The sequence below is a fragment of the Panthera uncia genome, chromosome D2 (assembly GCF_023721935.1).
Source record: "Panthera uncia isolate 11264 chromosome D2, Puncia_PCG_1.0, whole genome shotgun sequence".
Classification (NCBI taxonomy): Eukaryota; Metazoa; Chordata; class Mammalia; order Carnivora; family Felidae; genus Panthera; species Panthera uncia.
The window spans coordinates 60,117,277-60,141,614 of NC_064818.1; the positions used below are offsets into that span (position 1 = coordinate 60,117,277).

At 52.9% G+C, this 24,338-nt stretch overlaps 1 protein-coding gene across 1 annotated transcript in view; it reads right to left on the reverse strand.

Annotated features, from left to right (window-relative positions):
* Positions 1-24,338, reverse strand: part of COL17A1 (collagen type XVII alpha 1 chain) — a 46,062-nt gene that overhangs the window by 11,648 nt on the left and 10,076 nt on the right. Inside the window, exons 8-34 of the mRNA XM_049645716.1 lie at positions 23,150-23,293; positions 20,888-21,046; positions 20,219-20,290; positions 19,013-19,084; positions 18,180-18,248; positions 16,696-16,857; positions 16,240-16,320; positions 14,877-14,921; positions 13,718-13,915; positions 12,851-13,072; positions 12,502-12,531; positions 12,124-12,150; positions 10,709-10,735; positions 10,546-10,608; positions 9,894-9,998; positions 9,067-9,129; positions 8,407-8,442; positions 7,527-7,580; positions 7,287-7,322; positions 6,765-6,800; positions 6,058-6,120; positions 4,899-4,934; positions 4,583-4,654; positions 3,749-3,775; positions 2,831-2,866; positions 787-822; positions 456-536 (exon numbers count right to left, since the gene is read on the reverse strand). Of these exons, the coding sequence (XP_049501673.1) occupies positions 456-536; positions 787-822; positions 2,831-2,866; positions 3,749-3,775; positions 4,583-4,654; positions 4,899-4,934; positions 6,058-6,120; positions 6,765-6,800; positions 7,287-7,322; positions 7,527-7,580; positions 8,407-8,442; positions 9,067-9,129; positions 9,894-9,998; positions 10,546-10,608; positions 10,709-10,735; positions 12,124-12,150; positions 12,502-12,531; positions 12,851-13,072; positions 13,718-13,915; positions 14,877-14,921; positions 16,240-16,320; positions 16,696-16,857; positions 18,180-18,248; positions 19,013-19,084; positions 20,219-20,290; positions 20,888-21,046; positions 23,150-23,293 (2,052 nt within the window). The remainder of the gene's footprint in view (positions 1-455; positions 537-786; positions 823-2,830; positions 2,867-3,748; positions 3,776-4,582; positions 4,655-4,898; positions 4,935-6,057; positions 6,121-6,764; positions 6,801-7,286; positions 7,323-7,526; positions 7,581-8,406; positions 8,443-9,066; positions 9,130-9,893; positions 9,999-10,545; positions 10,609-10,708; positions 10,736-12,123; positions 12,151-12,501; positions 12,532-12,850; positions 13,073-13,717; positions 13,916-14,876; positions 14,922-16,239; positions 16,321-16,695; positions 16,858-18,179; positions 18,249-19,012; positions 19,085-20,218; positions 20,291-20,887; positions 21,047-23,149; positions 23,294-24,338) is intronic.

Consider the following 24,338-nt stretch of genomic DNA (forward strand, 5'->3'; position numbering starts at 1 on the left):
AAAAAAAACCAGGATGATCTTCTAGGCTCTAAGTCTTTGTGATTTGTAGGGATGTCACTGTGGTTGGACAATGTGGAGATAGTTTCTCCAAACAGATTCCTAGTAATTTTGTTGCCCTTGATGCATTTTACTCAATTGTTTTCCAAAGGGAAATCAACTGAAGTCACACCCAGGCTCCAGAGGCAGAACCACCTGGGCCCATTCCTGATTCTGCTACTTCTTCGCCTGGTGGCCTTAGGCGAGTCATTTACCTGCTGAACCTCCAAGGGTGCCGTGGGGCTTTGTGAAGGGTGCCTGCAGGGTGCTTGGTTGCTCGCTGGGGTGGGATGAGGGCTTGCTAGGCTGGGTGGAGGGGGCTCCTTACTCTTCCTGGGGTTCCTCCCTGGGGTTCAGGATTTGAGCAAACACTGCTGTACTTAAATGCAACCGAACGGCAAAGCAAGAAAGCAACTGACCTGGGGCACCCGGAGGTCCTGGTGGTCCCATGGCTCCAGGAGGGCCCGGGGGCCCTGGGACAGTGATCGTCGATGACCCCTCTGGAAACAGAAGACACATGGAACAGGGACCCTCACTCTTCTTGCTTAGAGGTGCTGGGACCCAGGCCATACTGTGGGCAGGTCAGGCTAGCGCCTCCTGCTGTCATTACCTCTGACCAGAGAGCCCTTCTCTGCCTGCCCTCCAAAGCCCAGACGAGTGCTGCTTGGAGGGCGCTAAGGCAGAGCCAGGGAGGACGTCCAGGACATGGGAGAAAGTCACAGGAAGAAGACCCCTCCTGGGCCTGCCTACCTGAGGTCACAATTCTGCCTGGAGATCCAGTTTCACCTGGGAGGGGAGGAAAAGGAAAACAGTCATTCCCAGGTTCAGCTGGTGGCTCCATAAATCACTTCCAAGGCTACTGATGGAGTTTGAGAGCCACTCCTGTGGCTCCAACCTGGGGCTAAAGGCATTTTAATGAGCTGAAGGGGAGCACACAGGATGCATTAAGCACCAGTCTCTCTGCCAGAGACCCTGAGGCCACATCAAGCTTCCTGGTCCACATTAGCTTTAGGAAAAGCCAGGACTCTGCAGAGGACCGTCCTTGCAGGATGTGGGAATCTGCCTCTCCGCAAGGCCAGAAGGAGGCTGACCTACAGTCAGCCACGCTCCCACACTGGGCCTCTCGGGCTCTTGCTGGGATTTGCCTTAGATGGAAAACTCCCAAGAGGTCAAAGGACAGAGGCAGTAAGTCTGAGGGGTAGAGCCTGGTCTCCAGAGTGCCCCTCAGGATGCCAGTTCCAGGACTGTAATGGGGGTTGTGCAGAGTCGAGGGAGGGTGTGAGTTACACAAAGTTTGACAGGTTTCTCTTCTGCCTGAGTCTGAGAGGGTCGAAAATGCAAACGTGAGTGGAGGACTTCCAACAAGGGGATTTCAGGCTCACACTTCCCCAAACTTTACAGACCACTGGATGCTGCCTCCATGAAGCATCTCTTGGGACTGTAAATGCACAGACTCTGGGGAACTGAGTGAGCAGAGTGGAGGACAGAAAAGCCCTCCCCCGGGGATTCCTCGGGGGCCTCTTCCATAATTTCCCATGGTCTGTGGGCAATTCCATCACTCACACACTGAGGGAGAGTACGAACCTCCTTGGAGGAAGTAGAGGGTGGTCTCTGCTTGCTATGGGCCAGTCCCTGGGGTCAAGGCCAAGAGGAGAAAGCACTGGTGTTTGGCCTGTGTTCCACCACAATCCAGTGTTGGGTGAAATGTCCACCTCTTGTGCACACTGCCCAGGGAGGGTCTACAATCCCTCTTGGACAAGAAGGCACAGGCCCTTGGGAAAGACAGCGTGTCTGGTTTCCTCAGGGTGTCTGGTTTCCCCAAACCTAGTGGTCTCTTACTAAAGGTGCAGTCAATCCATGAGCAGATCTATGGACCCAGAGGTATGCCTGCCAGGGAGGTAGGAACTCAGTTGTGATTATTTTGGAATTACATTTATTTATCCCAGAAGAACTCCCTGGCCCAGTTAGTCACTGGAAATAGTTTCTAGAAAGTAGTAATTTTATTCCTAGGGTCTCCCCAAGATGATAGTGACTGCTCAAGACAGCACAGCTCCGCAGGATGTCAGGACTTGGGAATGTGGAGTCACAGGGACGGGTGGAGAAAGACTGGCTCAGGGTTGGTATCTAATGGTTACAGAACTGGACAATGGCAGAGGAGAACAGGAGGAGAGCATCTCCCTGCATGTAGGGTTAGCACGCTGGCCCTGGGCAGACCCCTCCCCTGAAGAAGACTTTCCCTCTTAGGACTCAGGCTTTGCCCTCTAAGGGCCATCTGAGGTACTCCTCCCTGCCTGCATCAAAGCCTCCTGAGAAAAGGACGTGGGGCCCCAGCCACACTGAGGCCCCAGTGAATGGAAAGGATGAAGGTGGTCCCTATTCCAGGGAAGGGTCATGCTAGGTGTGGGGGTGGGGGACCAATCCTGAGCCAGGGAGACAGAGAACAGATGCGGACATTTTAGAGGAGATGGAAAGGCTTTGAGGGGCTGCATGCTTCCAGATCCTCCTCCAACAATGGCCTGGAGACATCTGGTACCAGGGAGGGCTCAGGACTCTGGGGTCAGGAGGTGTGTGTGGGGGGGGGGGGCAGGCTGGAGGGAGGGTGAGAGGATTCAGGACTAGTGATCCAAACAAATCCCTGGTTCCCTAGCTTCCTGGCTTTCTGCTAAAGCCACTAGATGCCACTGTTGATCCAGGCTCTGGCCAGAGAGGGGCTCCCTCCTGCCAGCCTCTCCCCTCCTGCAAAAAAATGGCTAGTTTTGAAAAGAAAGAATATCTGCTTTGGAAAATCACTTACCTTTAGCTCCTGGTCGGCCGGGGGTTCCAGGAAGTCCTGATGTGATTGAAAACAAGTCAGTCCAGGTGATTAAGGCCAGGAGATTCCAGACCCCTCTGGTAGTAACTGCGCTCTGTCACTGGGCACAGCCTTAAGCGCTGCTGAAACATGGCTCTGCCTTCTGCTTTAGCCTGGGGGCCCCTCGGAGGAGCCCCTTGCTCTGAGCCCTTCCCCCCCTCTGGGAAATGGAGTGACCGCTGGGCTTGAGGACATGGGCTCAGCTTTGGGGGATCCCAGGGAGTCTGGATTATGAGCCCCTTATAGCCTGCCACTCAGCCATGGTCCCCTCCCTCTGCGGCTGGTGGTGTGCCAAGCTCTACCAGGAGCGCGTGAAGGAGGTCCCTGTGCACTCAGCTTTTGTGGGGAGATCCGTTGCTTGGTGTCATTTTACATCTTTGCCTAATTTCTTTTAGGAGTTGGGGCTGGGCATGGTGACAATCTCTCAAACCCAAATGTCAACACCAGTGCAATCATAAGACAGACTCTGACACTGAAGCTGTCCCAGAGATACTGGGCCTCACATGAGGTGCACTCCCCTCTCCTGCCCCACCATTGCGGAGACCAGGCCTCTGGGAGCCCAGCAGGGCTCCTGTGCCTGAAGCCTCCTCTCCCGGGGTCCTGCACCAGTGACTGGGCAGACAGAATCGGCACATGATTTGGCCTGGTTTCTCCAGAATGGCTTTCTAGATTGTTCTCTGCGTATTTTTCCGTCCTAATATGTTTCTTATGACTCACAGTGAAAGAACCTGAACTAGTTTTTTCCAGGGGAGTGCAGGGAGGAGAGGAAACTCTAAGGTGACTGGAAAGGCATTTGCGGAAAGCTGGAAGCAGGAGGCTGGGCAGGTGGCATCTGGAGGTGGGAAGGGCCTGATGACTCACCCTGAGGTCCCTGAGGTCCTGTGAGACCTGCGGAAGAGAACACATGACAGAGACAGAGAGAGAGAGAGATATGAAGGGCTGAGGAGCCACACCCTCGGCTGCGGGAGGACAAACTCAGGATGCTCCCCACACTGGACAAAGAGCTGTTCTTTGGGCTTTGCAAGGAAGTGACCACTGCTCCATCAGGCAATGGTTCTTAGCCTGCTTGGAGTCCTAGACTCTCTGGCATCTGAGAGCGATGAACCCAGAAAGCTCATACAGTCATGGATCCCCAATGCTGCCCCCCAAATCCCCTCCCTTGGTGCTCCCCATCTGTGCACCCACCAAAGGAGCCAGGAGGCACCCCCGTTCTAGCAGCCCCCTTGTCGAATGCTGCCTTGCCTCACAGCTCTCTGGCTTGCTTTGGTCTGACCCTCCCGTAGCCCTGCGGCTCTGGCTCCTGCTGGGCCTTCAGGTGGAAACCCTAACAGTGGGCTCTCTACTCAGACTGGTGTTGGTGAGTGTCCAGGTATGGCCAGAGAGGAGGTGGGTGGAGGGGACGGGCTCAGAGGAGCAAGGCATGGAAATGGCCTTAAACTGCAATTTTTAAGAGATTCCTTGCTCCTTTCTAGAACTCCCAGCTTTCTGTTAATTTCTGCTAATTAACTGTGAACCTCTCTCTTCCAAGTTGCCAGAGTTGGTGACCCAGTGGTGTCAGAACCCAGTCACCGAACATAGTACCAGCCAGCTGGTGTGGCCGCTCCCTGCTGAAATGCTGGAGGAAAATGGCTAAAGCACACACATTCACGTGTACACACACACACAGGCCGTAGCTCCCCTTTGCCACTCTGTTACCTGGCTTTCCTGGGTCTCCAGAAGGCCCTGGTGGGCCACGGGTTCCAGGCATCCCTGTCAGACCCTGTTCACCTAGAGAGAGCATGAGATAAAGAAGGGTTTTCCTTTTAGGAAAGCTGAGCCGGCCGGCACATCTGAGCCTATGGTTTCTGGGGTTTTACTAATTTGCTGGCAGGTGGAAAGGAGAAGGGGAGTAAGACCTGGGCCTCATGGGGGTCCTGCTGCCTTATGATTAAGGGGACTGGGGACTGCATGCTGGGATGTGCGCAGGGCAGGGCCAGGCAGTGAGCACGAGGAGAGCAGATCTGCAACCCACCTCTTGGGCCTTGGTGTCCATCAGGGCCAGCGGGTCCTAGGAAAGCAGAACCACATATCACCAGTTACCCCAAGAGCTACTTTTGGGCCTCCCTCCCTCGATGACCCCACAGGCTTTAGCCAGTTGTCTCCCAGGCGGGAGCCCGTGCAGCCCTTCCCACAGCTGCCGACCACGGATGCCACTTTCTCCCTGGCCTCTTCCCCTAAACCAGGGATTGTGTATTTTCCTGCAGAGAACTAACCGGTCAGCAACTCCCCATTGCATCCCCAGGGCCTACTGCAGACTCAGCATGCACCAGATACTCAATAAATGTCTGCCTCGTTTACTCAAGGTCCTGGAAGTCAAGGTCCTCCAAGTTCTCTCCTCTGCTCTGGGTGTTATGCTAACCTTTGTCCAAAGTGGCGTCCTTCTGGGACCGTATTTTGCTTTCTCCCACCCCTTTGTCTCTCCTCACTTGTGTTGTCTCTGCAGAGACTTTTCCAAAATGACCATGATGAAATCTTCCCTGCTTTATAAGGCCACGTGAAATGCCTCCTCCTTCATTTCTAGTAGGAAGGAATCTCTCTCTGCCATACCCTCATAGCACTCCGTGCCTTTCAGGGCACCTGTCCCTTCTACAAGCTTTATCTCCCCTTGTGGGAGGTAAAGCATTTTACTTGCCCCACATGGCATCCTGCCTACAGTCAGAGCCTCCTCGTTGTGTTACATGAACGGGAAACTGAACATACCACATCCCCACTGGTGGAGCTTAAACCCTTTTGGGACTTGGTGCTAAACGCTCCGCCCTCTGAGGGTTGTTGGTCACCTTCCAAGTCCTGGCTGACAAGCACCTTGCTAAGGGTCAGCAAAATGGTTAAACCCTGGATCTGGCTGTGACACCAGCTCTGGAGTACCAGGGTTATGCCGGGAACAGTGTGGGTCCTAAGGGACCTCAATGCTTATCTGTCCTCCCCAGGGGCCCAAGTGGCCTTGAGGCAGGGACCAGGCTGGATGGGCCACCAACCTCCAGCAGTGACAAACCCAGAGACAGAAACAGCCTGCACATGGGCCCTCAGACAAACTGGAGAACAGGACACGCAGCTCTAGAAGCAGGCTCTCGGCTCTCTGACCTCGACTGGAAGGGGCAAACCCACTGCATCCGTTCCTTTGGGACACTCACCCATTGCCCCTTTAGCTCCAGGCTCACCCACGGCGCCAGGCAAACCTCTCAAGCCGGGCTCGCCTGCAAAGGAAACAGGCTTGCTGACTGGGACTTCCACGATATGCGTGTTCCCCACCCCCAAGACTGCCACCTCCCCAACCAGAGGAGCTGGAGGTAACAAACAGAGGCTGCGGACACAGCCCCTGCTTAGATTCTATGGTCAGAGTCCCCGGGCAGCAGACACAGGCAGGTCCGGAGCCACGTCCGGTCTGAAGGGATGTGCAGATGAATCATTTCCCTGGCAGCACAGAGCTGCCCCTGTAGCCAAAGCACCATTTCTACGGATTTCTTTTTTAGGCATTCGAGCTGGCAGAAGGTTAAGCAGATGAGAGGCTTGCAAGTAGTGTCAACTCTCTGCTGCTCTGGGAAGAGCCTAATTCCCCCAACTGGATCCCCCCCGAAATAATCCAAGACGATCATAAACTCCCTTTCCTGCTCCAAACATTTACCGTCTGGACTATACGTACATTTTGATGCTGGTTCCTACTCCATTCACTGTTTTTTATTTTATCCTGTCTTGTGATTTTTCCCTAGATTACAAGTTTTACGAAGGTTTTTAGACAGAGCTTCTGCCTCATATTTGTGTATTTCTTTCCACCTCCAGTGCCCGCTGGGTTTACAAGAAGTCTTTAGTGGATGAAATCAGATTCCTGTGCAAGACTGACCTGTGAGGCCTCGGGGTCCTTTCTCCCCCTGGTCACCTGAAACAGACATGGGGCAGGGTGGGGTGGCAGGAAGCAGCAGTCGGAGCAAGGAAAACACCCTCACTCAGTGAGAGGGACCCTGGCTACAAACAGTTCTCACTGTGCCCTTGAGTTGCTGCCAGCAGAATGTCAGTGAGACCCAGGCACTGCTGAGGCCAAGGAGCTCGCTCTCCCCCAGGGTCAGCACCATCACCCCCAAACTACCCCAGCCCCTGCTGTTGCACAGTGAGTGCCATGAGTGCAAGGAGAGCCAGACGAGAGAGGACGTGCCTCAACACTGCATCCTGACTACCCTGCGGGCCACCCAACCACAGTGCTTGTGACATAGGTGCTCGGTTTCCCCTCTTCCTGCCTTAGTTTCCCTATCTGAGAGGCTGGGCTAGAATGAGCTCTCAGGTCCAATCCTGGACCCTGAGACAGGTTCCCATCGGGGCTCCCAGGAGTCAGGCGGACTATGGGGATGTCTGAGCAGTGGCAACGTACCTTTGGGTCCCGGTGATCCCATGGGACCTTTGTCACCTGAAAAGGTAAGGGACAACTCTGTGTAAGGAGCCCCAGAGGGGATGACCAAAAAAGGGCGGTGTCTGTGTGCACACAGGCTCTCTGCCATCCTGACCTGCCCTCTGCTTACGTACCTGCCAGCCCGTATAGCTGCCCCACCGCCCAGACCTCCTTCTTGAGTGAGTGGCATCTACAGGGTGGCATCCCCTTCCCCAAGCTCACCTTTGACACCAGGGAGTCCAACTTCACCTCGGAGCCCTTGGGGACCTACAGAGCCTGCAAGCAAAGACAACCATGAAGCTAGGTGAGTGGCCTGATGGACCGATGGACATGGACACAGGCACAGACATGCACACGCACACACACACACAGGTGCATGCACAGCCTGGGGTAAAGTCAAGGGCTGCTCTCCACAGACTCCTCCCCACAACCCTGCTACATCATCCCAGCCCAGTTCCTTGCCCTAGTGTCACAGGCCCTGATGTAAGGACACCTCATGGGGCCGTGGCAGAAACACTGGTCCGCATTACAGTGTGGGCTACAGCTCAAGATTCCCAAGACAGCAGAAGGGCTCTGGCCCACAGGGAGGAGGTGGCCACAGGGACTTTGCTCAGGTGCAAGCAGGACAGTAAGTGCCTGCTGCTGAGGCTACCGGAGGGCCATGCGCCCTGAGCCAGGTCAGCACGGATCTCCCCGAAACCACTGGGAACCTGACCTCAGCTTCAGGGGACACATGTATGGACGGGAGTTTTGGACCTCTGGAAGGCTCCATATAATTGCTTCTTTTGCTTTAAAAATGTGTTTCTTGGGGCACCTGGGTGGCTCAGTCAGTTAAGCGTACGACTTCGGCTCAGGTCACGATCTCACGGTATGTGAGTTCGAGCCCCGCGTCGGGCTCTGTGCTGACTGCTCAGAGCCTGGAGCCTGAGCTTCAGATTCTGTGTCTCCCTTTCTCTCTGACCCTCCCCCATTCATGCTCTGTCTCTGTCTCAAAAACAAATAAATGTTAAAAAAAAAAAAAATTAAAAAAAAATGTGTTTCTTTTTAGTATCCCTTTCTTTTCCCCAGAAACAGCATCTATTTTTATAAGCAGCACACTGACCTGGGGGACCCCGTGGGCCAGGAGAACCACTGGAACCTGAGAAGAAAGACAAGACCACAATCATCAGGGGCGAGCCACAGGCCAGGGACACGTGACCCCACAGTGAGGGGCAGGTAGGGGCTCACTTCCAAGTGAGGGCTGTGTGTGTGTGAGCATTGCCCACACAGTGTGGGTTCGTGCCCAGACCCCAAGCCAGTGGGTCTGAGAGGGACCCCAGTGCAAAGTTCTCCTGAGGGAGGACACTACAGCTGGTGGGATCGAGAGACCCCTGCTCCTTCCCGGTCAGAGTAGAACATGTGGGCCCGGGCAGCAGCAGGGAGGGGAGATGGGCATCAAACTGAGAAGGCCCCGTTCTCCCTGAGCCGTCCAGACATAATGCTTTTGAAGGAGTGCAATTGGGCAGCTGTCGGGTGAGGAACTCATCTGACTTGGGACTTCCTGACCCATCCACACACTTAGGGGCCACATAACAGGGCCACTGAAGAGAGACAGAAGCATGGTCCCAAAAATTCCAGCCCTGGGGTCAGTTCCAGCCCTGACCCCCCAGGCACTCCTTTGTGGGGGGGGCTCTCTGGGCCCATTGTCCCTGCAGCAGGTTAGGGCTGTCAGGATCCACTTCCTGGACCTCTGTGATCCGTGCTATCCTGGCACTTGACTTACCTTTGGGACCCACAGAACCTGGGACACCAGGTGGGCCCTGAACACCAGGTTCACCAGCAGCCCCTGGGAAGAAAGCAGAGGATGCTCAGTTTGCTCGCCCACCCAGCCTGGCAGTGTCATTTGTGGGCAATACTTCCCAATTGCTGGTGGTCTCTGATCCATCAGATACCTCCTTGAGGCCACAAAGCTGCAAAACACCTTCAGTTTCTACCCCCAGAACCTTTATAGCCCATGAGGTCTGGCCCACAGGAGCCACTCAATAAATATTTGTTGCCTGGTTGAACAATATTTTTAAGACAAAGAGGAGCTAAAAATAAAGCTCTTGCTCATGCTCTTTTGGCATTATGAGAATTTCTAGTGTCTGTGCTTGGTTTCACCTGATGAAAGCTGACTCCTGGTTAAGAATCTAGTTGTAAAATCTTCCCAGCCTCCTCCAGGGCTGGGCCTGTGTCTAGGTCTTTCTATTTCTCCTTCCCTGCCTATTTCCAGCCATGAAGGTCTGAGGGCCTACCACCCTTCTCCACCTTTGGTCAGGCTCTGCCCCGAGCCTCTTACCTCAGACCTGACTCTGCACTGCCTACGTGGGACGACCCTTTCTCCTTGTGACCACCTTCTGCGTGGATTCCGAACACTGCAGGGTTCTTAGATTCAGACCCAAACCCACAGCCCAGCCCACACCCCCATTAGAGTGTGGTCTTCACAGGGCCTGGCACAGAGCCTGGCTCGAGGTAGCTGCTCAGTAAAGGCCATTGAAAGAAGGAGGGAGAAAGATGTGAGAAGGAAGCATGGATATAGCTAACCCTGCTGGTAAAGGAAGAGCCTCTTACCTCTGTCCCCTTTCTCTCCAAACCCAGGAGGCCCTGCTTCACCACGAGGTCCCATGGGGCCCTCTCGTCCTCTCTGGCCCATGGGACCCTCCATGCCAGGCTCTCCTGAAGAAAGGAACCTCAGAGTTAGGAGCCAGTGCCCATGGCTAAGGGCTCCATTGGCAGCATCTCACATGATCAAGAGGCCCTCTGCTCCTCCGTCTGGACACTCGGGCTTCTGGTGGGCTCTAGCCCGGCCCCCACTGCCTCTTTCTCACTGCTCCTGAGCCACAGCACACCCTTGCCCCAGGGCCCACGGCTGCTCCCTCTGCCTAGAGCATTCCCCCCCCATCTCCCCATGCCTGGCTCCCTCACCATCTTCAAGTCTGTTCAAATGGCACCTTCTCAGTGAGGCCTTATTCAAATTTACCCCCTCAGTGCGCAGTGCCGTGTGTGGCTCTGTCTTTCCCGTTTCATGATCTACCTCCTACCCTGCTCTGTACTTCACTAATTTATCATGTCTTTCTCCCCAACCCAAAGATAAGCAGCGATTTCTGTTTTGTTCACCAATGTCTCCCCGGCTCCTAAAACAGGGTCTGGCACAGAGCAGGCACTTAATGAAATGTTTATTGAATGAATAAGGGAATAAGAGAATGGAAAAAGCGGCTCTTACCCACACTGCCTTTTTGTCCCTTTGGTCCTTCTGGACCTGGGTGGCCCAAGAGCCCAGGGACGCCTGTGGACACACAACAACACCTGAGCCCTGTTTTCCCCTAGAACCCGGAAGCCAGGGACAAGCAGCCCGCAATACCAGCACGCCATCAGAGGTTACATACCTGGAGTCCCCGGGAGCCCCCGATCTCCTGTGGGGGCAGAGATAAAAGAAGTCAGACAGAGGACTTGTGCCTGTTGCCTAAAGGAACCACCAGGAGAACATAGGATTGCCACATTTAGTAATTATATGGGATGCTTAGTTCAGTTTGCATTGCAGATAAATACTGAGTAAATTTCTAAGGTAAGTATGTTTAATGTGATATTTGGGACACACAGTGAAAAATTATTTATCTGCAATTCAAATTTAACGTCTTGTATTTTATGGCAACCACATAGTCAGGGACTCCAGGACCAATGGTCCTCCTCACCATCGTGGTCAGGAGGGGTGTGTGGCCTGCAAGCTGGAGCCTTGGGGAAGGGGGCTGATGTAGTTACCCAGGCTGGGGTGGGGCGGCAGGGAATCCCCAAGAGAAGTGGATGGCCATCAAGCAGACGAACCCCCAATTCCTGCACTGAGATCTCTCGGGAAGGGAGGTAAAGGTGGGGATAGAGGGACGACTCTGTCTCTTGAACCGTGGCTCTCAGCATGGACTCTGCACCACCAGCCTCAGAACCACCTGGGGCGATCAAGACCCTAGACTCCAGGCCCCACATCTACTGAATCAGAGGCTCTGGGAGTGGGGCCCAGAGTCTTCTGGCAACCCTCCTACCCACTGAAGTTTGAGAACCCCCCTCAGCTAGAACAAGGGGTGCTGCTGTGGTCATTGGGATTGGAAACCTCTTCCACCCGTGGGCCTGTCCCACTGACTGTCAAACCACTTTTCTAAGGAAAGAGATCAATTTCCTACAGCATTATCAATGAGTGTCACACAAGTTAGCACACGATTGTCCCTCAACTAACACTGTGGGGCACCTTTTCCTGTGTATATGTCCTGTCTCCCTACCAGACTGCCCACCCCTGCAGGTAGGTGGCACTACCCCAACTGGAGTCCCCCCCCCCCCCAAGGAGCCCCCCTCCTAAGACCCCTGGGAGTAGGCTCCTCAGCTGCAATGGTGGTTCCTGACCTGCCTCATCAGAATTAACCTAGGGGGAGGAGGATCCAGTCCCAGAGGATCTGATTCCTGGCAGGACCCAGGAATCTGTGTTTCTAGAAATCCCCCCAAGTATTGTGTATAGTAGCAGGTCCTCAGGCTGCCCTTTGTTGCTGAGGGAGATGCAGATCCTTGATGCAGATCCCTTGTCCTTGTCTGGGAAGTCCCTAGAACCCTGAGAAGGGACAAGGGACAGTGCTGCCCCAGAGACATAGAGCCCTGCTCTGTCACTAAGCCCTCTGACCTCAAAAGCCCAAGGGTCTGCAAGTCCTACATGGAGAGGAGCTGGCCCGGAAGACTGGGTGTGGGGGAATCAGACGCAGGCTGCTCATTTTAAACCAGCCCTTACTGATACTTTAGGTTAAAATCTCCACATTTGATTTACCTTTAGGTCCTTGACTTCCCATGTCACCTAAAATCAGAAACACACGAAAACTATGAGGTGGGGTGAGAACCCAAGAGCCACTCTCTCCTGGTGTTTTCGGACCCACAAACATCACTGCGGTGTGGGTGGGCACGCAGCTTGGTGCCCTTCAGTCTCCAACCACGTCACTGGGGCACGTGGCTGGGCCTCTCTTCAGTGATGCCCAAGGTCCCCTCTTGTTCTAAGATATCCTGACTGTAAAGCCAATTCTCAACCCTCCCGACAGACACCTTAAGATCTTTCTACTGCTCATCCTTCAATTTGGAAAATTTCCACCCAGAAAACCTGTTCCACAGGCAGGAAATGAGAGCAGCGTGAGGGCTCAGTCCACCCCAGTACCTTTAGGGCCGGGGCTTCCTCGGAGATTTCCTACGAGAGAAGGTAACATGGAGTTAGCTGCACAGCTTGTACGTGTGTGTCACACACACACACACACACACACACGTGTGCATACACACGACGGGGTGGGGGGGCACCACGGTCTGGGGGAAGACACAGAAGCTGGGACTAGGAACCAGATTCCAAGGGGTGGTAGTTGTGTGATCTTGGGCAATTCTCCTTCACAGACCTCAGTTTTCCCAGCAGTCAGATGGGATCACAATGCTGGTCCCCCCTCCCAGGATCCCGCACAGGATGGAGAGAGCACAGGAGCCCGGAAGGCCTTCGCCCTGCCCTGCGCCGTACTCACCGCTCTCCTGTTCCGCCATCAGCTTGCCCTTCAAGAACAGCCAGAGCGCCTCCTGCCCGTGGCCGTCAAGCCCCAGTTTCCCCAGGTCGGCCCCGACGCCGGGCGCAGCGCCCTGCAGCCGGTCCTTGTTGCTCCGCTCTACCTTCTCGTCGTAGAGCAGCACCCCGCTCCGGCTCTGCTCCAGCTCGGCCACCCGTGCCTTCAGTGCCCTCACCTCCTCCGCTGAGACAGGCGGACAGAGGCCGGTCAGCCAGGCGGGGCCTCCCAGCCGGCGGCACCCTCCCAGCCTGCAGCACACCCCGAGGTGGGCCTGATGTGGGGCTCTGGGGACCTTTGGCCAGAATCTGTACAGAGACCACGTGTCGTGACCACCAGTGGGGGCAGCTGCTCAAAATGGTAACCACGCCCTGAAGAAACTGGGCCTGGGACTCTTCTCACAGGAGGAGGCCACAGAGCAGTCCCCCATCCTCCCTGGGGGCTGCTGCGAGAGCCGACAGAGACCCACAGGGGTGCTTGGAAAAGTTGAAAATCAAAAAGGCCCTGAGCACGCACAGCCTGATGATTACGGGCAGCCAAATGCGTAGCAGGCTGTGACAGGGACGGAGGGCCCTGGGCTGGGAGCCACATCAGAACCCCAGTTCTGCCACCAAGTGGCTGTGGGACCTGGACCGAGTGCCTCCAGTCCTGCCACTGAGTGGCCGTGGGACCCGGACCGAGTACCTCTGGAGCCTGGCTCCCCACCTGCAATAATGAGGGGTCCTCCCCGATTGCCTCTGGCCCCTGGATCTCTGACACGCGGGACACTTGCCGACTCCTGCCCTCCAGATGGGCAGTGAGGCCTGGTGTCCTGCCACTGTCCTCACGTACCCAGAGCAATGAGGCCGAACAGCAGCCCCAGGAGCAGCAGCCAGGTGAGCAGCAGGCCCAGCAGCCACTTCCACCAGCTGCAGCAGGAGCCACAGGGGCACCAGGCTGGCGCCGCCCCCCACGGGCCCCCTCCGCCGCCACCTTTGCCACCACCTCCGCCTCTACCGCTGCCCCCGCGGTGATTGTAGCTGTGAACATCTGTGGAAGACAAAGGAGGGGTAAGGGGAATGCAGTAGGCTCCTGCCCTCTTCCCTCCAAATTCTGGGGTTTTCGGTGACTTCCTGGGGGCCTGAGTGAATGCTAGTTGGGGCCGGCAGCTCCAAGGCGGGCAAGGCTGGCTCCTGGAACACACACAGGGCCACAGCTGGGGAAGAGCACACATGGGACAAGCCTGGGCTAGAGGCGTATGACCCAGTGGAGGTCCCTTCACCTGTTGCCTTTCTCATAAAGTGGAGTTAAAAGATTCCCCACTTCATAGAATGCTTGCTGATGAAAGGAGGTAAGGCAGGTACGGGCATTAGCAGAGGATGCAGCCCAAAGCACTCAGTTTAAAAATCTTGATGATGAGCATGGATTTTGCTACAACTTCCTGAATTTGGTTATGGCCAAACCCAAAGCGTTCCCATCTCCCTCCACACCTGCATTCCCTTGGGGCCCTCAGCTCCTGTGTAATCCCTGCAGTGCCCGAAATTACACTCAGCACTTAAGGGATGGCTGGGAAGCTGCTGCTGCTGCTGCTGCTGCTGCTGCTGCTGCTTTTTTTTAGTGAAAAGGATTTTTAGTGTCTAAAACAGACTGATAACCCTTGGTCTGTTTCCCTCACAAGACTGTGTAACCAAGTGAGAAAGTCTAAAGGGCTAGAGATGTGCGTGGTCTTAGAGGCACCCTGAAGTCCAGGCGGGGGGCTCTGGAAGACGCAGCAGTGGCTCCTCTGTATTGGGAGACCCTGGACCCTGGAACCTTCTGCAGCCCTGCCCCAGCCCCCTGCCAGCCCCCTCCACTGCCCTCCACCCTGCCTCCTCAGGCCTTCAGGGAAACCCTTTAGAGGTGCAGGGCTCATGTGTGCCCTGGTTCCAGGTGAGGGAGTGGTCATCTGTTCTGTTCATTACAACCAGCCCTCTCAGCTCCTGTCACTGCAGGATCTCCTGTGGCTACCTACCTGCGGAGGTGACCTTGCCCTTTGTGGACACAGTCTTCACGTCCCCTGGAAGGCAAACACCAAGAACACAGGTTTTGATCTGAGCTTTTAAATTTTTGTTAACATTTACTCATTTTTTGAGAGACAGAGAGAGCACGAGCAGGGGAGGGGTAGAGAGAGGTGGAGGCACGGAATCCGAAGCGGGCTCCAGGCTCTGAGCTATCAGCACAGAGCCTGATGCGGGGCTTGAACTCACGAACCGTGAGATCATGACCTGAGCTGAAGTCGGACGTTTAACCAACTGAGCCACCCAGGCACCCCTGACCTGGGCTTTTAAGCTGTGGAACCACAGGACAGCCTGTGAGTTGACTTTGGGCAAAACTTGAGGTACATGTGCCATCCAAGCACCTTGAGGAATAGCACCGTATGGGAACGCTCATGGACCCAGTCCTCGCTGATGTGATATTTGCGACCGTTATATCAATGAAGACATGGCTGGGCCAGCAATTAATGGTGGGTAAAAAGCAGGATCTTAACTCTCTTGTGACCTAAACCTTTCAAGCCCAAGACATTTTTGGAGTTCCATGTTAGGGGTGACATTTGCACTCAACGATAAATATGTTTATGAGAAATGACTCTCGATTTCTTGGTTAAAGGACTTTGCGTTCCTCACCAGGGGTGGAGGGGCAGAGGGCTAGTTCACCAGTCCCTGATGCTATTTGACCACTGAGTGTTTGTGGGCACAGAAGGAATTGTCTGAGAAAACTGTTTACACCTTTCATCAGATTCTGTAAAGGGTCTTTTGGTTCCATAGCCCCACCTCCATCCCTAAAATGTAAGTCTTCAAAGTAGGTACTTCCTCAGAGTCGGGCCTGGTGAAGATCATAAGGGATTTCATTTGCATTTTGCAAAGATGTTCTAAGACCCAACTTTTCAGGGAGGTCAGTAAAGGAAGAGAAATCAGTGATCTGGAAAGAGTACACAGGACCTTGAGCATGTGAAGAAATGCAGTTATCTGGGAGAGAATCCAAATATTTGGGAAGGAAAGAAATAAGTGTAGCAAGTGCTTTGCAAAGCGTTTTCTAGTAGCTCTGGAAATTATGGAACAGAGGGAAAAAAACCCACTGTAGACAGCAGGCGTGCCATGGGAAGGCTTCTGCTGCGCTAACATGCATAGGAGACGGCTGCAGAGCTGGTTAAAACACAGCCTCTGACTCAGCAGGTCTGGGCCAGGGCCTGGCAGCCTTCATTTCTAACACACTCCCAGGTGGGGCCGATACTGCGGGTCTAGAGACCCAACTTTGAGTAGCCAGGTCTCAGAAGATGAATAAATAACAAGCAGACAGACTAAAGTCAAGGGAACAGTGACCAGATTTCCTCTTACCATTAGCGTCTGATATCAGACAGGTGTCAGCAGTGTAGGCAGCTTGCTTTTCTTTTTTCAGGGTGTCATCTGAAAAAGAAGCTGTGCATACAACCTATGATCACCCAGGATACTCCATCCTCAGTCCCCTCTCTGCCCCAGGGCCTCTCCTGCTTGGATACCCCAGTAGGAAGAGAACTCAGCTTCCCTGAGTCAATCTCCCGGATCTGTGCTTGTGGTTAGGAGACTTCCCATTGCCCAAAGACCTCTCTGGGTGTGTTTTGCCAGAATGTTCCTGAATGTTTATCTACATTCAAGGCAGACCCTGGAGCACCCTATTCAGGCAGGTAAATTTCATTTGAATGGGGCAACTCCGGTTTTCTTATTAAAATGTCTCAATCCACCTTGCTAGGACATTCTGTCTCCTATACCATCTGCCTCTCTCCTGAAACCTGCATGGCGTGGGCTCCCTCGTACTTGCGGCGATGGTGGCCGGGGAGGCGGTAAAGACTTTCCCACTGTCCTTGGTCATGATCAGCAGCTCCATCTCCTTCTTGGCTGGTGTGTTGTCTTTCTCCAGGATCAGGAATTTACAGTCCTTGTGCAAGAGTTCATCATTCTGGACGTTTGTGGTGGAGGCTGGGGAGGAAAGGAGCAGGCAAGGAGAAGGACAAGGGAGAGGGAAGAAATGACCAGAACAAGAAAAAGGAAGAAAGGCGGGGGAGGGGGGGGAGGGAAAGAGAGAGATCAGCAGCTGCATCTGAGGGTCTCCTGCTCTCGCTGACAGTGTTTACTAAGAAGCATCCTGGGGAACAAAGCCACCCTCCCCTGCCTGGCTGAGCCTGGCCACCAGGAGTGGGTCAATGTGGGAAGCACCAAGTGGCTGGCCTATGGTACTGTCCCCTCACCTGGACACTACAGGATCTTTAGCCAAAGGGTCAAAGTCCCCTTGTCAGTCATGCCCTTTTTTAACTGATGTGGTGGGTTCATTGCTATCCCTCAGTCTCAAGTGTTACCATCCTGGAGGCACTTTTCCTGACCAGCTGGTCTAACATGAACCCCTGCCCCATCTCTACTACCTCATCTATTTCTTCTAAGTAGGTATGATTTTCTGTCATCGTTTCCTGTCATTTGTCTATTTGTCCATCTGCCTCCTCTCCGGCTGCAATGGTCAGCCTGGTGAAGGCAGGAGTCTAGTCTGTCCTGTTCACGTTCATACTCCGAGCACTTAGAACAGCATCTGTCTCATACAGAGCAGGTCCTCAGTAAATCTTTTCTGAATGAAGGAATTGTTGAATGGAAGGGAACAACAGGATCACAGCAATGGAAGAAATAACCCACTGGGTGAGGAGAGCCCAAGTTGATAAAGATCCTATTGAAAGTGTGTATGGTGTGGGGCACCTGGCTGGCTTAGTTGACAGAGCATGTGACTACTGACCTCAGGGTTATGAGTTTGAGCCCCACACTGGGCATGGAGCCAAGAAAGAAAGGAAAAGGAAAAGGAAAAGGAAAAGGAAAAGGAAAAGGAAAAGGAAAGAAAGAAAGAAAGAAAGAAAGAAAGAAAGAAAGAAAGACAAAGAAAGAAAGACAGACAAAGGAAGGAAGGAAGGAAGGAAGAGTGTGTGGTTGGGGTGGCAGCTTCTGAGGGGCTCCCGGGTTCTTGCAATGGGTGACACATAACAGGAGCAGGCCAGGGGCTTCCAGACAACAGTAGGGACTGGGGTATGAATACCTGACCCTAAGCTCCCTGCCCCACCCCTTGGCCCTTGAAGGCCAAGGTAAGGCTGGGGGCACACTTATCTCTGCTCTGTCATGGGAACCAGGAGGCCTTTGGGGTGAGTCGTATTTGCAGACCTCAGACCACCAATAGGTTATACCTCCCCCTCCCATACGCCACGTGTCACTGCAGAGCACTTGTCCCCCACACGTGGTTGCCATCGGCAGCTGGCAGTAGCACTCACCTGCGGAGGTGGACACGCCTGCGCTCACAGCGGCAGGGCCCTGGGGCAGGTTTTTCTTCACACCATATGCTACAAGAAAGGAACCACGGAGTCAGCAGGGCCAGTGTGGGAGAGTGGCTCCACAAAGCCTAGAATAGCCTGAGCAGTCCCAGCAGGGGGCAGGCTCCCCAGGTGACAGGAAGAGCTTAGTGGCAACTAAATAAAATGAATTATAACAACAAAGGCAACTGTCTCCAGCCACAGGGGCGGCAATGAGTTTAGATGACACTTTCTTTGGTCTAACCCTCATTCTTTTAGGATTGTTCCAAAATTCTACCTCCTCCCTGAAGTTCTCCTAAGACTCCTTCCCTTCAGAACTCCTAACACCTGCTCTGCACAACAGGATTCATGTTGTCGTATAGGACACCTGGTTGTTTCACGTGCATTAGACTTTCTACTCCAAGTAAACCATAAACAAGCTGAGGGCAAAGGCTAAGGTTCACCCCTCTCCTGTTCCACCTCCCCGGGTTTGCACAGGGGTACACCATAAAATCAGCTAGATGATCGAGGTACAGTGACAGGGGACCATCAGGAACGGCAGTGAGACACAGGGGTACACAGATGACACTCCACAGCAAGGGCTCCCCTGTGGTTTCCCTCACATCCGAGCCAGCAAATGATCGAAGTTGACATCTTTAGGTTGGGAGGTGGGGGGGCTGTTTCTTTGTTGGGAAAGGTTGGTTTTTAGGGAAATCTGGTCCCTCTGATTCAGTTACTGGAAAGGGATATTGTGAGTTACAGCTGCAACAAGGCGTTACTTCCCAGACCCTAAGCTCCAAACCTTGGCTACTGACCTGTGGAGGTGGTGGCCGCGCCATGGGACAGGGTGGACGAGCTGGGGGCCAGGTTGTTCTGCATGCCAAACACTGGGAGAGGAATGGAGGGCAGGTGAGCGCAGGCGGAGAGGGGGCCCCTTGGCTTGAGGCAGCCCCTGGAGCACCCCAAAGCACTTCCATGATAAAGATCTTGGCACAGGCCAGAGATTCCCCAGATTTCTCAGTTCTCACATTCTCAGTGACACGGTGAGCTCTTCAGGCCCCACCCCCCACTACTGGCCAAAAGCTACCAGCAGTTTCATATATTGGGTAGTTAGGGCCACATAGCTGAATAACAGTAATCTGCACAGGGTCTGACAGATGCCACTGTATTTAAAAATATCCCAGGGGTGGGGAGCCTGGGTGGCCTGGTTGGTTAAGCATCCGACTCCGGATTTTAGCTCAGCATTGGGCTCTGCGCTGAGAGGGCAGAGCCTACTTGGGATTCTCTCTCTGCCTCTCTCTCTCTCTGCCCCTCCCCTGTTCGTGCTGTCAAAAATAAATACAACATTAAGAAAATGGTCATATGCTTGCACTGGAAGCCAGGCAGTGACACTGAGCCCCCAGTGAACTACAGTGTTTATAAAAAGATCTAAAGTAAGATCCTTCAGGAGCACCTGGGTGGCTCAGTCTGTTGGGCATCCAACTCTTGATTTCAGCTCAGGTCATGATCTGAGGGTCGTGGGATGGAGCCCCGTGTTGGGCTCTGTGCTGACAGTGGGGAGCCTGCTAGGGATACTTTCTCTTTTCTCTCTCTGCCCCTCCCTTGCTCTCTCTCCCTCTCTCTCAAGATAAAATAAAATAAACATAAAAAACTAAAGTAATATCCTTCTAACATAAAAGTACTTTGCACCTGAAAACGTCCACAGTGCCGACTCTGCCCCTTTACTTCCATTTCTCCACCGCTCACAGAAAAGAGACCAGAACAGAACAAGTAGGTTCTGGACACCCCAAGCACCCTCCCTCAGGCCTTGTCCTTGGGGGCTGATCTCCACCTAGGACTGAGGGCAGGCACCCCTTGGGCCCTGTTTCTGCATCCCGTGTGCAATGAGGAAAGTCTTCACGCTCATGGGCAGAAAGAACATCTTCTGTGGAAACCCCTCTGTTTTCCTCAGCAGTAGGGAGCATCACTAACCTGTAAAGCAAACATGCTAAAAAGGGCGACGCAAGCTGGCAAGCACTGACCTGAGGAGCAGGTGCTGACCCCGGGGTGCAGTGTGGGAGAGCAGGATGCCATGTTGTTTGGGACTCCAAAGACTGCAGGGGAGGAGGAGGAGGAGGAAGGCTGGTGAGCGGGACCTCCAGCCCAGAGCAGGGGAAACCACAGAGGCACCAGAAGAAGTGCCAGGATTAAATTTTTCTATTTTGTTACATTTCTGGTTTTAGGGAAATCTTGAGCTCTTGCCTTGCAGCCGAGGACCAAATTGTCCATGGTGTACCTTGAGTCATAGCCAAGGAATGGTCATAAGGTGGTCAGGCCTCGCGTGGACCCTGGGTCACCCTTTTGCAGAAAAGGCATTTGAAGCCCAGAGAAGTTAACCAACTCTCAAGGTCACAGTTAATCCATGTGGAATGAAACTAGGTTCCCTATACACATTTTCATGTTCTTTCCCATTACATTTTTTTTCCTGATACACTGTGCTATATAGTCCTTTTTATAGGGGACCCACCAAAAGAAACACCTTAGAGACTGAATTGAGCTGGGGTTATCAATGGGAAAATCTTGGGATGCTAGGCCACAGAAGACCCCTAGAGAAAGCCTCCGGGGAAGGTAAACAGCAGAGGGGTCGTTCAGCTCCAGGTAAAATTGCAAAGGGTTCAGGGGTGGGAGGGGAAGTGCACTGTACCACGTACCCGATCCTGCAGAATAGGCATTGGTGTTGAGGAGGGATGAGCTCTGGGTGGTCACATTGTTGTGATAGGTCCCCATGGAGGACCCCGCCGGCAAGGTGGAAGACCACATATGGGAGGGAAGGTTGGCGTCCAAGATGGTTGTATCATAGGTGCCGGACACTGGAAACAGACAGGCACACCCACACCCCAGTGAGAGACAAAAGCAGCACCCAGTCAGATCGGTGTGCTGGCACATTCTCGGGTTTAGCCCTGAAGGTCCCATGTCCCGGGACCTCCCTCTGTCCAGGGAAGTTGGTCAGTCCACTTTCATCTGAAACTTCGGAGCTGGTGAAAACTTGATCTCTTGTATTAAAGATTCTTGTTGTGGCTAACAGACACATGAAAAGATGCTCAACATCACTCATCATCATGGAAATATGAATCAAAACTATGATGAGATACACCGCACACCTGTCAGAATGGCTAAAATGAACAACACAGGAAACAACAGGTGTCGGCAAGGATGTGGAGAAAGGGAACCCTCTTGCACTGTTGGTGGGAATGCCAACTGGTGCAGCCACCCTGGAAAACAGTTTGCAGATTCCTCACAAAGTTGAAAATAGAACTGCCCTCCAACCCAGCAATTGCATTACTAGGTATTTACCCAAGGAATACAAAAATACTAATTCAAAGGGATACCTGCACCTCGATGTTTATAGCACCATTATCTACAACAACCAAATTATGGAAGCAGCCCAAGTGTCCATCAATTGATGACTGGATAAAGAAGTGGTGTATATATACAACAGAATATTACTCAGCCATAAAAAAAGAATGAAATCTTGCCATTTGCAACAACATTTTTGCTAAGTGAAATAAGTCAGAGGAAGACAAATACCGTCTCATATGTGGAATTTAAGGAACAAAATTGATGAACATATGGGGTTGGGGGGAAAGGGAAACAAACCATAAGAGATTCATAGCAATAGAGATCAAACCAAGAGTCGATGGAGGGAAGTGGGTGGCGGATGGGCTAGATAGGCATGGCAATTAAGGAGGGCACTTGTGATGAGCACTGGGTATTGTATGTAAGCTATGGATCACTGAAATCTACTCCTGAAACCAATAATGCACTGTATGTTAACTAACTCAAATTTAAATAAAAATTTGAAGAGAAAAAAAAAATTCTTGCTGACTCCTGGTGAAATCTGAAGTAGGTCAGTTTTGCTCTGGGGTCTGCCCATTTTTCCAAGATCCCCTTCCCACCTCCTGGTGTGCTGTCCCCTCCACTGGGACATCCATCGTTGCTGATTCCGCCACTGGTGCCAGGGGGCCACAAATCCCACACAGAATTCCAGGCATGAGGCAGGTGCAGATAGCAAAGCCCCTGGTCCGAGACCATCCCGCACGGAGGGCAGTCTTCTCTGGTTAAACGCTCCTTAAACCTTCCTATGTGCCAACCAGACCCAAGGGGCACTCTGCCTCCAAGAGAGGGGACTTTGGTGCTTCTTCAAATCTGAAGCCAATTCTGCCTCTTCACTATACAAGGGGGAACTAGCCATACAAGTCATAAAACCTGCCCTGAGGTTTGGTTTTATATTTAAAAATAAGAGAAATATCACAATCTCAAGGGTTGTTGTTGTGTTTTGTTATTGTTTTTTTTTTCTTCAGGAGTAAGGGACAGAAACCTTCACAACATAGCAGAACTGGCTTCTCTCCTCCTCTCTGTCCAAGGATCTGCTTATTCATCTTTCTGCCTCCCACAGAACCCACCTTGCACTTGGTAGGCATGTGATCCCGGAGTGCTCAACAATGTCCATCCTACTTGACTATGACCCCCTGGTTATCTGTTTGACTTCCCCCAGAGGCCCTCACCTCCACGAGTGGCCATGTATCTCCTGTTCCTTGCTTCTCCTCAGTGCCTGCTACTTGGCACAGAGGAAGCACATAATAAATATTCACTGAATGAATGAATGAAAATACAGTTGTCCCCACTATTCTTCATTCAGGGAACCTGGTCAACACATTCCCAAAAGATGTCAAGAATGTCCTGGGAGAGAGTCTCTGGGATTGAGAGCCCAACTACACGCTCGTGGGATGGTGGACCAGACAGGGTGCAGCCCACATGCTCACACAGCATGAAGAGCAGACTCTTGGTAAGTACTCTGTGAAGTCTCTGCCACAACCTTGGAGGCCTGTCGGGGCACTGCTGAATTCTGGGGCCAGGACAACTCTGCCACCTCGTTCCCTTCCCTCCATGGAAGCTGGAGCCCTGGGGCTTACCTGACTGGGAGCTTGCCGTGACCATTTTGGTCTCCACCGTGCCTTTCTTGGGGATGGGGAGTGTATTGGAGCAATTTCGGGTGGGGCTCACGCTTGCAGATCGACTCCCCTTGAGCAAACGTTTAACATCATCCAATTCCGTCCCTGTAAAATAAACCCCCAATTTTCCAATAGGCCCTGGATTCTTTCCTGAGTCCAGCTGCAGTGGAAAAACATATATGGCATTCTGAATGAGGCGGGGGTGGGGGGAATGACATTTGCTTCACACGCTGGGACATTTTTGGTCAGCCTTGTAATTTTTGTATTTTGTCAATTTATAGCATCTATCAACCTGGCCCTTTGTAATATTAATGGCCTCATAAATACAGGGCCTCCACAGGGAGGTCCTCAGTATGTATTTCCTAATTCGACCTCATCAGACAGCACAGGGATAATTCTATGGCTGGAAGACCTGGTTGTCCTAGATCAGGGGGCTGGGAGATTTACACACAGGGCAGTGAAAGAACCAGATCTCTTGAAACAAATGATTCAACAGTGGTCTCATCCCCCACCAGGACACATTGAATGTCAAGTGCCTGACCTTGTATGCTCTGGAGTGTCAAAAGGAATTTGTGGCTCATAACTCCTATGCTGCTTTCGTGTGGGTTTGGGGTCCATTTGGCCACTGTTATTTGTAGCTAGGTCACCTAGAGGTGTTAGCTCCCTGTGCCTCCCAACGTGGCAAGGAGGAGAGGAAGGAGACATCATAGGAGGGTAGCACATAAGAGGTCTGCAGACAACGTGTCCTAGAAGACTGCCCAGGCACCCCCTTCCCTGAAAGCTCCATCCTTTGGCTCAGCCCTACCAAGCCTGGAAGGACTCTGGTGAGATAGCCTCAGACCCCATGGCGCAGGGCCCTGAGCTCTTTGCGCCAGCCCCAATCTCTGATTCCTGGGCCAAGTGGCCTCTTTCTCCTCCTGCTCTTTATACTTGGCTCTCACCCTATTGGTTGGGCCCTTTTCAAAATGTCAAATAACTTCTAACAAGAACAATAGGAGTGAAACAAAGTCAACAGACTAGGGAATCCCTGACATTTGAAATAAAGTTCAAATTCTCACACTCGACTTGCTTCTGACTCTTCTCCAATCTTAAGTATTCTATCGTGTCCCCTCTTTCTCCTTTTCCTTTGGCCACACTGAACATTCCTCCA